This window comes from Corythoichthys intestinalis, chromosome 14 (genome assembly GCF_030265065.1).
Source record: "Corythoichthys intestinalis isolate RoL2023-P3 chromosome 14, ASM3026506v1, whole genome shotgun sequence".
Classification (NCBI taxonomy): Eukaryota; Metazoa; Chordata; class Actinopteri; order Syngnathiformes; family Syngnathidae; genus Corythoichthys; species Corythoichthys intestinalis.
Window position 1 is genome coordinate 36,801,831 of NC_080408.1, and position 15,803 is coordinate 36,817,633.

The following is a 15,803-nucleotide window of genomic DNA, read 5'->3' on the forward strand; positions in this document are numbered from 1 at the left end:
AACTCAACCCTGTCTCATTCACTGGGACAACCAAGTATGCAAGTTTTTGCCAACTGTTGTCTCCTAAAAAATGAAAACAACCATAGCCTGTGATTCAACCCGTATCACTGAAGCTTGGGAATGGGAACTTTCCCCCATGTTGAAGCTGCTTGTGGAATATTCCATAATAAAACACTGGCCAGGTTAAGGGTGTGGCTCCTTTGAATGAGGTATGCCTACTTTAACACTGACTGTATATGTTTGTAACTTGGTCCCTTGCTTCCCTATAAACACTTTCTGGTGCATATAGTGAGATCAAGCACCCACCTATGTCCAAACCCTTACCTGCAGGGGTAAGAGCTGCGTGAGCCTGGCCCACCCTAATCCCCCAACATCCTGACCCTAATAAACCTGTCGAAGCTTGCTCACTGCAGACCTGAACACCTTTTTTTTTTTTTTTCTTAAATAAATTTCGTCATTCTACCCTCCTTAGATCCTCCTCCAGCCGTGCTCTTACCGTCCCATGGGTGGCATTGAGATTTGAGCTCCTTGGCACTGCTTTTTCTGCCTTTGTGAGCTAATATTTTGCCTCATACCAGAACAAAAGTAGTTAGAATAAATTAAAGAGCAATTATCTTTAGAGCGTGTCGGGGCTAGTTGCTCATGACGGCTTGAGTGATGAATAGGAGAAGTGGTCTTGGTTAAGGCTGGAGCTCGAGGCAGTTTTACAGATAACGGTTTGCTGTGGATGGAGTCACTATGCCTTTTATATTGGTTACAATATAGTAGTTTATCCTTTTTGTGGATGGTGAACAAATTAGATATTGGATGAATTCCGAAGCTTAGAGATGGTAGGTGAGACATTTCGTTACCTTGGACAAGGTAGTGTATGATCATGCAACATCTATGGAAACTTGATCTCCCAGTCAACTCTTTTGGGCAGCATTATTAGGCTTATTATGACATTGGAACATGCATTTCATTTTGGATATACTGTATAGTGCTAACATATTTATTGTTTTGATTCCTTATAGTAGGGTGACCTTATTTTGATTTCCAAAAAAGAACACACTCGTCACGGCCTCGAGATACTTGAATTTTACTCGAAGTTCACTCAAAGATGCCTATATCAATTTAATATATTTAAAGTGTGCCTTCTCCGTCTGGGTGGAAAAATTCAGTTTTATTAAAAAAAAAAAAAAAAAAAAATTATAGCCATATAGAATGTAACCAAAGACGAATTCAAATTCTCAGAGGTTACTCAACAGGCTTTATGATTCCTAAAAATAATCGAACAATAAAAACGAAAAAATAAATAAAACAAAAACCTGGAATTAAATAATGATTAAAAATAATAATAACATAATGCAGACCCATGGAAATGTAGTCCAGACAATACACAAACACAGTAGACTATGTACTAACTAAACATTTTTCTGAATTACTATCACGACAATTGTGGTTGACAAATTGTTATTCCCACTAAATTGTTATACTCATTCAATGTTCTAGATTGCACGAAAACAATAACTGAAATAAACTGACAAACGATTCAACCAGCATTTTTCCAAGCGCAGCAGTTCAACCTAAATTTCCCATAATGCATAGTGCAGATTAGCTCACTGACAGCTACCCTATTAGCGAACACCGGTAGCTGAGGCAAAATCAAACGTTGCTATTAAACTTTACAATCATCGGCAGCGCAAAGATGCGACACAAAACGGGATTTTACAGATCACACCAGTACAAAGCTCCGACAGAAGTCAACAGCTGCCAAAAAGTAAGTTTAGCAAGTGTACATACCGAAAGCCTGTGAGCTCCTGCCGTGACGAAGGTTTGTTTGTGAATGAGAATTGACATTCAACGCCATGATAAAGCCAGTCTGTGATTGTGCACGCATGCGCGAATTTGATTCCAAAGTACAATAAAGGTATTTTCCACTTAATTACTCTTTTACGTACATGAGAATTTGATTATATATGTATTGATCATAATAAAAGTATTAACAACTGGGCTGGCTCTCTGGGAACATGTCACATGCAGCACAGTACCCTAGTATTCTGTGCAAAGCGTCAGTCAATTTCAACACACAATAATTGGTCCTGTGAAAAATAATGCAAACCAGACATTTTCATGAATTTATAAAACCCCGCCGGACGCCCTGGACTCGATGTGAAAAGTGGACATGTCAGGGCAGAAGAGGACTTTTGGTCACCCTACCCTATGGTACAGACATTCCCATAACTTTTGAGTTTGATTTGAATGCAGGCATATTCCCACCCCCACCCCCCAGCCCAGCCCCCGCCTTGTTTTAATACAAATTTAGGTATGTGCAGTACGTTGGTATGAAGTAATCTAGCAAGCACTGTAACAGTAGAATCTGATCCAACCTTGCCAAACTTTTTTTTTTTTTTAAACTTATGATTGGCGCACCTAATACAAGTAGACTTTCAAAAGACTGTTTCAAAATACTGGGTCACACAGAGGTTAAGTGTTGGTTAGATTCCAATCTGATCTTCAGTTAGCAAAGCACTTTGACACATCCAAAACAGTACAAAGACCCCCAACCCACCACCATCTCCCAACCCTGCCCTGAAGATAGGTGGACCATAACTACTGGTCAGCGTGTTCATTACTTTCCTATTAGTCAATATTTTTCTCCAGAGTCTCAAGGGAAATGTGCTAACCTTGCCATGTGTTTCATCCCCGAGGACCTCTCAGTCAGGCTTGCACACACACTCGCTGAACACCCAACTCTGTTTCCCCGAGTGATGACCTCTTCAGACACATGGCCTCTTTCATTCCGCTCGGCTGAAACATCCCCGCTCTGTGGCTCCCTCTCGGGCCCCCTTCAAAGTGCCGGGCTGTAGCCTGCAGTCATTTCACAATTGACTGTCAGACACATTCTTGACTGTCAATAGTTTAATCACAGCTAACAATCAGAGGGTCATACGAGAAGGATGATGATATCTTTTAGCCTCATTTGGAAATGTGAAACTGTTTGCGTGCATGTATTTGGATCAAATCCCAATTACCATTCATCAAGAAATGCCACTGGCGCCAAGGGAATAATGTTTATCTCAGTCATAAAATGTTAGAAATATTACAGTCCAACCCTTATATTTCAGTAAACGTCCTCTGTTTCACAAATCAGTTTTTGTGGATCCACTATACAGAAGATTTTATCATGTGCTATTACAGTTATTAATTTTTAATGCGCTTATTGCAGGGTGGTCTAGATTGTAACACCCATGGTGGAGAAGGGACACGCTAAAAATCATTTTCTTACTTCAGTTGCGTGTGTGAACTAAGATTGGGCACATTACTGTTGTTGGGGGGAATCCCTGCGTCCAAGGGCGTAGGTTTGGTCTCAACATTGGTAGGGGACAATATAACAGCATAACCTCACGTACACTGTCCAGGAATGCAAAAAATTAACATTTCTCATAAAACCACTCAACATTTGTCCTAATAAATACAATAAATATAACTAAAAAAACTTCTTAGGGTAAAAGGAAAATTCATAAAATTGTAGCTTTCCTTCAGGAAAAGCACTACTGCTTTTGTCCACAAGCACAACCAAACTCAAAAAATGAAAACTTTTTACCTTGATTATGATTAATGAATGATTATCTGGAAAAAAATGTTTGCGTAGGCTGCAAATAAAAATGTTTTAAATAAAATGTAGAAAATATATAATAAATGCAAGTCATCAGCCAATCCGTGCATTTGAGGGGAAAAAATGGACAGGCACATTCAGCAAGAGAAAAGGGGTACATCTAAGTCTGGACGTCATGAAAATAATTAACTTAATAATGGTAGGGTCAATTCTATCTTTACAATATTTGGCAAGACAATCTAAATGACCTACATAACTGAACTCAATATATAATGTAAATAAGGTTGATTAAAAGTTGGTAGGGACAATTTGAGCATCCTGAAAAGTTGCCCGTGTTATGTCCCTACCGTCCCTATATGCAAACTTACGCCCTTGCCTGCGTCTTCAGAGTCATTCAACCAACCCGCATTCACGTGTATGGTCAATTAGTCTTCAATGAAAGCAACATATGTTTTTATTAAGATGGGAGTAGCCAGTGTACCAAAATAAAACCCATCCAAGCCTGCGGAGGACAATGTAAACTCCATTTGGATTGCCTGAACCAAGATTTGGAACTTTGTTTTGTTGACTACGAGGCAGATTTTCACCAATCCTCCACTGTATTGCTGTTCTCATATAGATACTTGAATTAATAAAGCCCCAAAACATTTGGTCTTTCCCACATTTGATCTTGGACCCTCTTATGTGATAGCAAAAATTCCACTGGAGCGGTCCGTTACCGATTTTTACAGTTTCAGGAAATGATAACATAGATAAGGGCTGTTGATGGAAGCTGTAATACAAATAATGAACAGGTAACAGGTGTTTCCTCAAAAATGTAGAAAAAAAGATTTTGGACAATGTTTTTTTAGCTATTTTTGTAACAGTTCTTAAGGTCTTATTACCTATTAATTAAATAGTCCATCTAGGAAGTCTACTGTCTTGAGCACAGAACAACACACCGTCCACTCAAGCATTCATACCAACATGTTTAAACTACACAACCCCCCTTCCCCCCGCACTGTTGTTGTTGTCTTGTCATTAGTACAATGTACATATCTCTATGGCATAGATAATTGGTTTTAATCTTTCCAAATAAGCCAATACATTGCGTGTTTCTGACGCTTAACTGACAACTATTACTGTGCAAACACACACACAACCTGGTATAGAGGTCATTCTCTGAGTATATCGGCAGTAGGTTGAGACACAATGACAAGCGCTGAGGACTTTGACCGTTAAATATTGACTTGAGTAAAGTCACCTGTCACAAGCGAAAATGGTGTGAAATGACTTGGAGGCCCCGATTCACTGGTACCTTTCCTCTTTGAACAGGCAGGAACCACATTCATTCAGCATGGAAGAGGGATACGAGCTGGACCTGACGTACATCACGGAGCGCATCATTGCTGTGTCATTCCCACGGGGATGCCTAGAAGAGATCTACACTCACAACCTGAAGGATGTTACTCGAATGCTTAAGTCCAAACATGCTGACAATTACCTGGTCAGTGACACGCTGTCTTATGCCAGTTGTTGCTGTTGTAACCTCATGTCAAAGTGCACGCAGCATTGATGTCACATTTGCTTGGCTTTTGACAAACTACAGTGGTACCTCTACTTATGAACATCTCTACATACGAATTTTCAGGTTATGACACACCTCAACGGGAAAATATTGCCTGTTACAAGAGAAATTTTAGGATACAAAAGGGAAAAACACAGTATGGGCTGCTACTCGGAGCTCCCAGAGTATACTGAACGTATCATATCTATAGCTGCTCTGCCATTGGCTATTGCCTAGCACTTTCCTGGCATCCATTTGTCTAAGAGGGACCCCAACTGTATGTGTATGTGTGTATCCTAGTGTCCTCTTCATTCGCCCCTCGTGTTCCGACAGCTTTACATGAGTGTATTAACTTTTATTCTTTATTATTATTGTTTTTTTTTTTTTTTTTTTATACATTATGCACAACTCTCATTTTATTGTCTATTGTACAATAATCTAATTGTAACATGCATTTGTTACATGTTTTGATGCATTCTTATGCTTTACAAAAGATTCATGTCTGAATTTTGGTGGGCCTGGAACGGATTAGGGGGTTTACATGGAAAACGCGTCCCTATTTACAGAATTTTCAGTTTCCGAAACTACTTCCAGAACCGAATAATTTCATAAGTAGAGGTACCACTGTATGGATCTATGCCAGTGCTTCTCAAATATTTTCTGTTACACCCCCCCCACCCCCCACTCCCAAGGAGACATAAATGTTTCGCACCCCTCCAACTCTCTGCTGGTACTGTAAATAGTACCATTCGTCGATAAAGTTATTATTATTATAACTACACCTCTGCCTGTCATTGTGCCCCTTTTTCTATCAAAGAAAAAAAAGGTAACATAGATCAACTTACAATTAGGTATAACTTTATTAGCATTGTTTTGTTTGTAGCAGAAAAGACTTAAAAGGCATCAATTTACCTGAATTTAAAAAGTCACATCCAAACTGTAAAAATACAAAGTACATTTTTTGACCAATTTATACTGAAAAATAAAATGTATAAAATAATAATACAGTAATACATTAACTCATGAGAACAAATTGCCAAACAATTTGACCAAAAAACCCCAAAAATGAATAGAACAAAAATGACAGTGTGATTGAACACAGGGACAGTTTTATTTTTCCTGCAGGCAGTATTAGCTCCTTTGCTATATTGTCGGGTTATTTTGCACTGAGCATGCTAAACAGTGCTTGCTGATTTACTGATGTAACCCTTACAAAGTCTTAATTGATTTGGATTCCCGTTGTCCGCTAAAAATTTTTTTAGACACAGTAAACAGAGTGGTCTTTTATCGTCTTTCACTGTATTTAAAGTCAAAGCCAAACAAAAGCTAAACGCCCCGAAAACGGCGCATTCTCGGGTGCATAGGGAGAACTGGAGTTGAGGGCGGTCGTCGTGACGCTCCCAATCCGAACATGGCGCTTCTCAGGCAGACTCGTGAGAACCGGCAATACAGTGGGTCGCTGTGCTGCATGAGCCCGGCCCGAAAACGGCGCACAGCTCTTCCTATCTCTTTTCTTTGTGCTCTTGTTTGGTTCAAAAATACTGCGCACACTCTGAAAATGAGAGCGCCACTGCCAATGACACTTTATTCTAGTATGGCAAAAAAGTATGTTCCCTGAGGTCACATGCACCACCCCCGGCATCGCTCTGTGCCCCCTGTGGGGGCGCGCCCCACTATTTGAGAAGTACTGATCTGAGTATTGAGCTCATATGTACTATATGAGAACAACGTTATAAATGTTCAAAAACAATGTGCTGACTGTTTAACTGCCTGTGTTTTTCTCAGATTATCAACCTGTCAGAGAAAAGACATGACCTGTCAAGAATGAATCCAAAGGTACATACTGAATATGTATATATTTTTATTTAAATGGAACAAAGGGTAGCTTTATCACAAGATGACACAATGAAATTTGATCTTTAAAGTTATCCTATTAAAATGCCAAATATCCCTTTATTAACTTAGTCATAACTGTTTTAAGAAAATAGAACTCAACTGATCGATAATACATTGTGTTGCCACTGTTTTGTGTTTTTAGACTCTAGATACAGGCTGGCCTGACATGCACGCCCCACCTCTAGATAAGATCTGCACCATTTGTAAAGCCATGGAAAGTTGGCTCAATGCTGACCCGCTCCACGTGGTGGTTATCCACTGCAGAGTAAGCTTTCACAACTTTTTTTTCTCCCATAAATGCCAGCGATAATGAAATTTCAACATCTAAGTTCTTGAGATTCTTCTTTAAGCTTTGCTCAAATTGTTATTGCGGTAATAATTTTTTTTTATTGGATTCAATGTGATATTTTGGCCAGTTTCAAAACTTTTATTATTTCATTATTTTATTTCCACAAAGGGAAAAAGTACTTTAAAATCTGAAATATCACTGAATGCAAGTTGTATAATATAAAAAAATCCACTTGTTCCTGAATATTACAGTATTGTGTTTAAGATGATTAATCATTTCCCGTCCTCCTGTTTACTAGGGCGGCAAAGGGCGAATCGGTGTTGTCATTTCATCCTTTGTGCATTTCACGGACGTATCAGCCAGGTAAGCGCTCATGTGTCTATAAATGTCAATGTTTGTGTTCTAGACATGGTTTGTCATCATTAGCCCACTCCCTGTCGGCAGCGAACAAACCACAACAATGGATCATGACTCATGTAGCGGACCGCAAAATAAGTCAACTCATTTGTTTATCCCTTGTAACTCAAGGTCAATGTGATTCAGAGGCTGACAAAGAGAAAAAAGGAAAACCACACAATTTAAGTGGTGAATCACCCCATATAGAATTACAGAAATCCGTTTGAGAGGGAAAAAAGTAGTGACAGTAATTACTGCTGTCCACGGTGTCACTTTCACCCCATCTATTCATCTTGGATAGTCCCCCCACTCTGCATCGCTGCCAGTTACGCAAAACAACAACAACAAAATGTCGGCTTTTACAGTGGATATAAACGGGACTAGTTTTTTTCATTGTGGTCATGCAAATGTGAATACCAAACAGTCACTGAACCCATGTTGGATTAAAGGCACAGGTACATATACGTATTTCGAATGTGGCTATTTTGCACCTATTGGTGTGAATGACGTTCAAGTTTGTGTCGCAAAAGGAAGACACGATTGGGAAGGTTAATGTGCAAAAAATTAGGCCAAAAAGAAAAAAGAGGAAGATTGGAACACAGTGCGTCAGATTTACAATTGAATAGATTTGCGTAGAGGTGCTTGGAGGGGGACACGAGGGTCTGGGTGAAATGGCCCCCACGCTTGTTGGTTTTAGGGAAGCCTGAATGGCTGAGTTGTGCACACACTCCCACATCTCCACCCCCCTGTTTACTTAATGCTGCCATTCTCTTCCTCTCTGCGGGAATCCCTTGTCCCTCCGCTTACTTTCACTCTTCTCCATTATGCATGTGTATGCATGTGTGTCTGTGTTGACCTTGCACAAGTCAGGGTTAACGCACTTTAATTACAGGGGCAGCACAAGTTGAATCTCTTTGAGTCATTGTTGCTGGAAGTGTTTAATAAATTGTCCATCCCCAACCTCCACCCTGTCTTCCTTCAAAGTGCTGATCAGGCATTGGACCGCTTCGCCATGAGGAAATACTACGATGATAAGGTGTCTGCGCTTATGACGCCTTCCCAGAAGCGGTAAGAACCAGAACTACTTTTGTTATACGGTTTCCGACATGTTTCCACTCATCTATTACTTGGCCATGTGTGTAATAAATAGTTTTCAATCATATGATTGTAGTTTGTATGTACTCTACATTGGAGGTACAAAGCAAGAGGACAAGTGAATAGCAAAGCTACGTCTTTGAATCTTTCATACAGTGGTATGAAAAACTACCTGAACCTTTTGGAATTAATCATACTTCTGCATAAAATCACCATCCTGCTATCCTCATATTTAATGAAGATAGCATAAAAACAATGACAGAAGGTGGAAGAATAAGTAAGTGAGCCCTCTGCCTAAAGAGACTTAAAGAGCAATTTTCACCAAACAATTTAAGTCAGGTGTGTGCCCAATCACTGATGAGTGTCACGAAGGGGACGAAGGAACAAGTTGTGTATCACAGTCACAGGATTTTATTTATGTTGACAGGCAAAGAAAACAATCAGGTCAAGCAGTAATGGACAGTTCACATGCTAGCGTACGCGGGAACGCTGACGACCTCACACTGAATGCTATTTGTTTGTGCCTTATATACTGTTCTCAGTTGTTCTTTGTGACATATTAAGGAGCACACAGTCCTTATGATGGAAATCTTTGTGATGCATGAGTGTGATGCAATATGGTGGCACATGACAGAAGAGACTTTGTAATGGAAGCCTGATGCAATATCAGGCAATATGCTATCACATGAGCGCACGTTGAGTGCACGTGACAGAACCCCCCTCTCAAGGGACGGCTTCAGAAGTCCCAAGAATTGAGCCCACCAAGGGCTACTAATCCAGGGTGGGGTTCAGAGTCAGAGTCAGATACAGGCATGAGTTTAGAGTGGGCATCGGCTCAATCTCCTCCTTTCCAGTAGAGGAATCAACTACTGATGGCTCAGGATCGGGTTCAGAGGTCCTTTCCAGTGGAGGAATCAACTATCGATGGCACAGGATCGGGTTCAGAGTCAGTCAGATACAGGCATGGGCTAAGAGCAAGCCATCAGATTATCAGAAACCAAGAGGCAATCAGTGGGGCAGGACAATGACTTCGTCAAGGGTTCTGGATAATTCATAGAGGAGTTCATCTTTGATGTAGTCTGTCAGGCTGTGATAGAATGCGTCGATCACGGCTTCGGTGTTCCAGTCGCTGCGTCTCACCAGAGTTTGGAACTCAATCGAATACTCAGACACTGACCGATTGCCTTGATGGATGGTAATGAGGGCGCGGGATGTCTTGGAGTTAGAAAAGCCTTGGTCGAACACTTTGATCATTACATCGGCAAAAGCATTGAAGTTGGTACAGACTGGTGCTGGAGTTTTTGCTGGTGTTCGTGGCCGATCTGGATTAACGATGCTAGGTCACCAGACATCCGGGAGACCTCCTTTTCTGTTTGGTGAAGACGGTCCAGAACAGAGGGTTGATAAGCTGGTTCCATTTTAGTCAGGTCGTACTGTCACGAAGGGGACGAAGGAACCAGTTGTATATCGCAGACACAGGATTTTATTGATGTTGACAGGCAAAGAAAACAATCAGGTCAAGCAGTAACGGACAGTTCACATGCTAGCGTATGCTGGAACGCTGACGACCTGACACTGAATGCTATTTGTTTTTGCCTTATATACTGTTCTCAGTTGTTCTTTGTGCATATTAAGGCGCGCACAGTCCTTATGATGGAAACCTTTGTGATGCATGAGTGCGATGCAATATGGTGGCACATGACAGAAAAGACTTTGTGATGGAAGCCAGATGCAATGTGAGGAAATATGCTAGTACATGAGCGCACGTTGAGCGCACGTGACAATGAGTGGTTTAAAGCTGCCCTGCCCACTATAAAACACACACCTGTTAAGAATTGTCTTGATGAGAAGCATTGTCTTATGTGCATCATGGCTTGGTCAAAAGAGCTGTCTGAAGACCTGCGATCAAGGACTGTTGATTTGTATAAAGCTGGGAAAGGATACACAACCATCTCTAAAAGTTCATCAATCGTCAGTCAGAGAAGTTGTCTACAAATGGAGAAAGTTTGGCACTGTTGCTTCTCTCCCAAGGGGTGGCTGTCCACCAAAGATGAGGCCAAGAGTTCAGCGCTGAATACTCAGAGAGGTAAAAAAAAAAAAGAACCCTAGAGTGTCTGCTAAAGACTTACAGAAATCAAGGCACAGTCCAATGTCTCTGTGCACACATCAACTATATGTAAAACTATGGCCAAGAATGGTGTCCATGGGAGGACTTCACGGAGGAAGCCACTGCTGTCTAAAAAAAACCCATTGTTGCTTGTTTAATGTTTGCAAAGAAGCACTTGGACACTCCACTGAAGTTTTGGCAAAATATTTTGTGGACTGATGAAACCAAAGTTAAATTGTTTGGGAATAACACACACTGTCATGTGTGGAGGAAAAATGGAATAGCTCACCAATATCTACACCTCATCCCCACCGTAAAACATGGTGGAGCAAGCATCATGATTTGGGGCTGTTTTGCTGCCTTAGGGCCTGGAAAACTTGCAGTCATTAATGGTAGAATGAATTCAAAAGTTAATCAGGATGTTTTGCAGGAAAACCTGAGGCCATCTCTCAGACAGTTGAAGCTAAAATGATGAGGGATGCTGCAACAAGACAATGATCCAAAACACAGACGTAAATAAACTTCAGAATGGTTTCACAAGAACAAAATACATTTTCTGGAGTGGCCAAGTTAAAATCCAGACTTGAACCCCATTGAGATGCTTTGGCATGACTTAGAGACAGCGATTCATGCCAGACATCCCAGGAATCTGACTGAAGTACAGCAGTTTTGTAGAGAAGAATGGATCAAGATTAGTCCTGATCGATGTGCCAGACTGATCTGCAGCTACAGTAAGCGTCTGGTTGAAGGTATTGCTGCCAAGGGGGAGGTGAGGGAGCAAAATATTAAATGTGATGTTTCACCTACTTATTTTTCCCTATTTTGTCATTGCTTGCATACTATCCTCATTAAAATATGAAAACCTATTTAATGTTTGGATGGTTTTAGTTGAAGCAGATACCGTTTGTTTTTCATGTGTAATTTTGACATAGATCACATCACATTTGATGTTGATTTTATGCAGGATGTGAGAAATTCCAAAAGATTCAGATTCTTTTTCATACCACTGTAGCTATCAGAGTACACAAAAAAAAACAGTTTAGCCTGTAATGATGCAAATATTGTAGACAAGTGGTGCAAACCAAGCAAATAATGAACTTGGGGCTAAAAAAAAATGGAAACCAATTTTATGTGTAATTAACAGTTTTAACTGTGAGGGGAAACATAAAGACTATATTGCACCATAACTTTACTGGTGTTGAAGTAATTCTGTCCAGCTTTAAATACTGTAAATCACTGTGCATTTCTAGGTATGTCTGGATACTGAATAGCCTCCTAAGCGGATCCATGAAAATCAACGCCTCACCTCTATTTCTGCACTGCATCATCCTCCACGGAATCCCCAACTTTGATTCCTCTGGAGGTTAAAAGTCTTTTTGTTTACTGCCTCACACAGCTGCAGTGCCTCAAAGAGCATAAGATGGAACTCAGACACGACCACATCAGAATCTTTTACACATACACACACATCTGCATGCACATGCTCAGACAGTCTTTAAAGCAGAGGGACACTAAGGCCTGTGGACCAAATACAGTCTAAGAAAGCAGTTGAATTGGCATGCCATGCATGGGAAGTTTCTTTGGTATTTGGAAAACGCTTAACAGATATACATTATATACTCATGAAAGAAGACTGTTTAAAAATGTTAATTTCTAAAACGACAAATGAATGCAATACAAGTCAAAATGTCTATTAAGATATGTTGCGTTTTTTTTTTTTCCCCCCAGTATGTCGACCGTATGTCAAAGTCTACCAGGGAATGCAAGCAGTCTATTCATCTGGGATCTAGTAAGTGGTGCCATAACTCTGTTTATCCAGGACTTTATATGAACTTTTCCTGTGGTAGTACTGCTGCGACCCATTTTCTCTGTTCTTTTTTAAAGTTACTTACTGATTTGTCTCTCAAAATGTTTACTATATTAAATATACCACCATAGACTTCACCATAGGGTGAAAGTGGGCGGGAACGGTCAGGAACGCGGTTCCGGTATAAGATTCTGGGCCGGGACGCAGTTCCGGTATAAGATTCAGGGCCGGAACGCTGTTCCGGTATACAGTGCTTTGATTCCGAAAATAGATATCCGAGTCCGACTCTGACGATAACGAGTCACGTCAATGTACGAATGCAAGCAACGCCTGGGCTCATTTATCCGTTTAATTGCCTTACATACCGACATGTGATTACCGGAGATAGTTCGCTCTGATTGGTTCAAAAATGCATGTTTTCTGAAACAGCTTAAAAAAAAAAAAAAAAAAAAAAAAAAAAAAAAAAAAGGGCAATGCAACAGAAAATGGATCAAGTCTTTTAAAAGCAAGCAAAAAGTTAAGGTGGCTTATTTATCATATTTAGTTTTATTTGCTCTAATGGGGCGGTTCAGAACATCTTAGCTGTCAATGTGCACTTTGAACTTATATTTGTTCATTTATGTTAGGCTACTTATTCATTTCCTTATGATTTAAAAGGGTCAATGTTTGCGCGATCTTCAAAATATATTCCATTTCACTGCATAATATGTCATTTGTACTTATTTTTCTGAATGTATGTTACGTATATCTTTTATTATTAAAAAACACAACAAAAAATGTTTACATTATCTTCAATTTTAATATACATCCTGTGTTCTTAAGTAGTTAAAATTGAGGTATGGCATTTAGTATGTGAGGAAATGAGGAGAAATAAAAATCAGGAGATGGAGGTTGGAGTTATAGCTGTTTTTGTTAACTTTTATTTTGCAAATCATTGAAAAAATACAATTTTGAATGAAAATCAGTTTGTGTATGTGTTATAGAAATAACTGACCAAAACAGTTTTTTTTTTTTTGCATTTCAGTAGTTTTGACGCCCACCCCCCAAAAAAAAAAAAAAAAAAAAAAATCTGGTTCCGTGGCGTCCTTCCTGCCAGGGACTTCCGGCAGGAAATTCTAACCACTTTCACCCCTGTATATATATATATATATATATATATATATATATATATATATATATATATATATATATATATATATATATATATACATATACATATATATATATATATATACATATATATATATATATATATATATATATATATATATATATATATATATATATATATATATATATATATATATATATATATATGTGTATGTATATATATTTATATATATTGTGTAATCCAACCTGGCGGCACAAAACAAAGAGCTTTTTAAGTTGAAAAAGTCTTGTAAATCACAGAAAAAAATGGGCAGTTATCGTTCAGTTCATGTAAATATTTCGAGCAAAAGTTACGATTTTGTGTAATCCAATGTTGCGACCATCACAAGTTGAAAATTCTTGTAAATAAATGTGTAAATCCCAGAATTTCTATAGATATGAATGTAAAACAGTCTAGATTCTTGGAAAAAAAAAAAAAAAACAGCCAGTTATCATTCATTTTACATAAATATTTCAAGCCAAAGTTACACTAAATTTATCCATTGATTTTTTTTTTTTCCCACAACGTTTCAAAGTGCATGCATGGTGCTATTTAGTATAATAATTAGCTTGAATCCTCGACCAAATCACTCTTGAGACACTCCTGCCTGCTTGTATGCAGTAAAACCTTCATCCCATTTCCGTTTAAATCCGGCATTAGAACTGTGTGTTTATCACAGTGAAATCCAACTCAACGTTCTGCCTGGGTCGGCCTCCTATGGGAAGGCGTGGCGCAATGTCTGTAGGAGCTGTCTTGTCAACTGATGGTGAAGTCTATGATGCTACTATTACCTTTTAGAGAATGTGTAATGGAGCGCTGTTATCCCCTTTCGGAGCTTTAGAATAAATTACAAATGCACCTTGATGAAACTTTGAGTCACACAGGTTGAAAAAAATATGGAAATAGAACTATTTTGATTACAGTCTCGAACCCTTTTAATCAGATCAGAATTAGAATCGTTTTATACCAATTTTAATTTCATAATGGGTTTAAATTTTTACTTTTTCCCTGGCAGTCACATTGGACAAGGCCACAGGGGCAGGATCTGTGTCACACTGGAGCCAGCCCAGCTACTCAAAGGGGACATTATGGTAAAGAAAATAAACAGAACTGAATATACCCACATGACATCAGTTTTTCTTTTTAGCTTCACTATATTTTCTTTGTTCCCATTTTAGATTAAATGTTACCACAAGAGTGAAGTTTCTTCAGAGCGTGAGGTGATTTTCAGGCTGCAGTTCCACACGGGAGCAGTGCAGGGCTACAAGCTTATGTTTGATAAAGAGGACATGGAAGAAGCAAACAAAGGTACAGTATCGTGTATATATTTTAAAAAGGCAAGTCTTGACTCATCTGTTTTGTCAAGGACTGTGCCAGGTTTCATTTCCATTTCTTGGCATTCTTGTGACAGAGGGACATTTTCTCATCATGCCCATGGCGTTCCTGTGTTATGTTTCAGATCTCAGATTTCCAGAGTATGGCAAAGTAGAGCTGGTTTTCTCGGAGGGACCCGAAAAGATTCCAGGTGAGTTTCATTTAAAAAAATAACAAAAACAAAAAAAAAATCAATGATGTATGTTGAGTCTATTTGTTCGAATTACAACTTAATCATTCCCATGGGAATGGGATGGGAACCTCTTGGTACCTAGCGATACTATACGATTTGCGATACAAAGCTCACGATAACGATGATCTCACAATATGGTGACACAACGATTATCAATACATTGGTCAGGAACTCATTCTAGGATATTCTACAAAAAAACTAATAAACAGAAAAACAAGCTATCTTCATCCTTCTGCTATATGTTTATCTCTAGTAGACGTCCAATACATTTGAACTGAGAGGGTGGCAGCAAATGAACCCCTCCCACTTCTCTGGCCGTCAGGGGCAGCTAATGCCAGGCAACGAGGGATTT

General features: G+C 39.3%; 1 protein-coding gene across 2 annotated transcripts in view; it reads left to right on the forward strand.

Moving 5' to 3' along the window:
* LOC130929655 (tensin-3-like) overlaps positions 1–15,803 on the forward strand; it is a 75,170-nt gene that overhangs the window by 13,461 nt on the left and 45,906 nt on the right. The window contains exons 2-11 of one of the 2 annotated variants that reach the window (XM_057856999.1): positions 4,913–5,084; positions 6,930–6,980; positions 7,183–7,305; positions 7,628–7,692; positions 8,710–8,793; positions 12,178–12,290; positions 12,656–12,716; positions 14,900–14,975; positions 15,063–15,192; positions 15,344–15,409. In XM_057856999.1, the coding sequence (XP_057712982.1) occupies positions 4,935–5,084; positions 6,930–6,980; positions 7,183–7,305; positions 7,628–7,692; positions 8,710–8,793; positions 12,178–12,290; positions 12,656–12,716; positions 14,900–14,975; positions 15,063–15,192; positions 15,344–15,409 (919 nt within the window). In that variant the 5' untranslated portion in view covers positions 4,913–4,934. Of the gene's footprint in view, positions 1–4,912; positions 5,085–6,929; positions 6,981–7,182; positions 7,306–7,627; positions 7,693–8,709; positions 8,794–8,832; positions 11,697–12,177; positions 12,291–12,655; positions 12,717–14,899; positions 14,976–15,062; positions 15,193–15,343; positions 15,410–15,803 lie in introns of those variants that run through there. The other variant, XM_057857000.1, reaches the window with a different exon arrangement.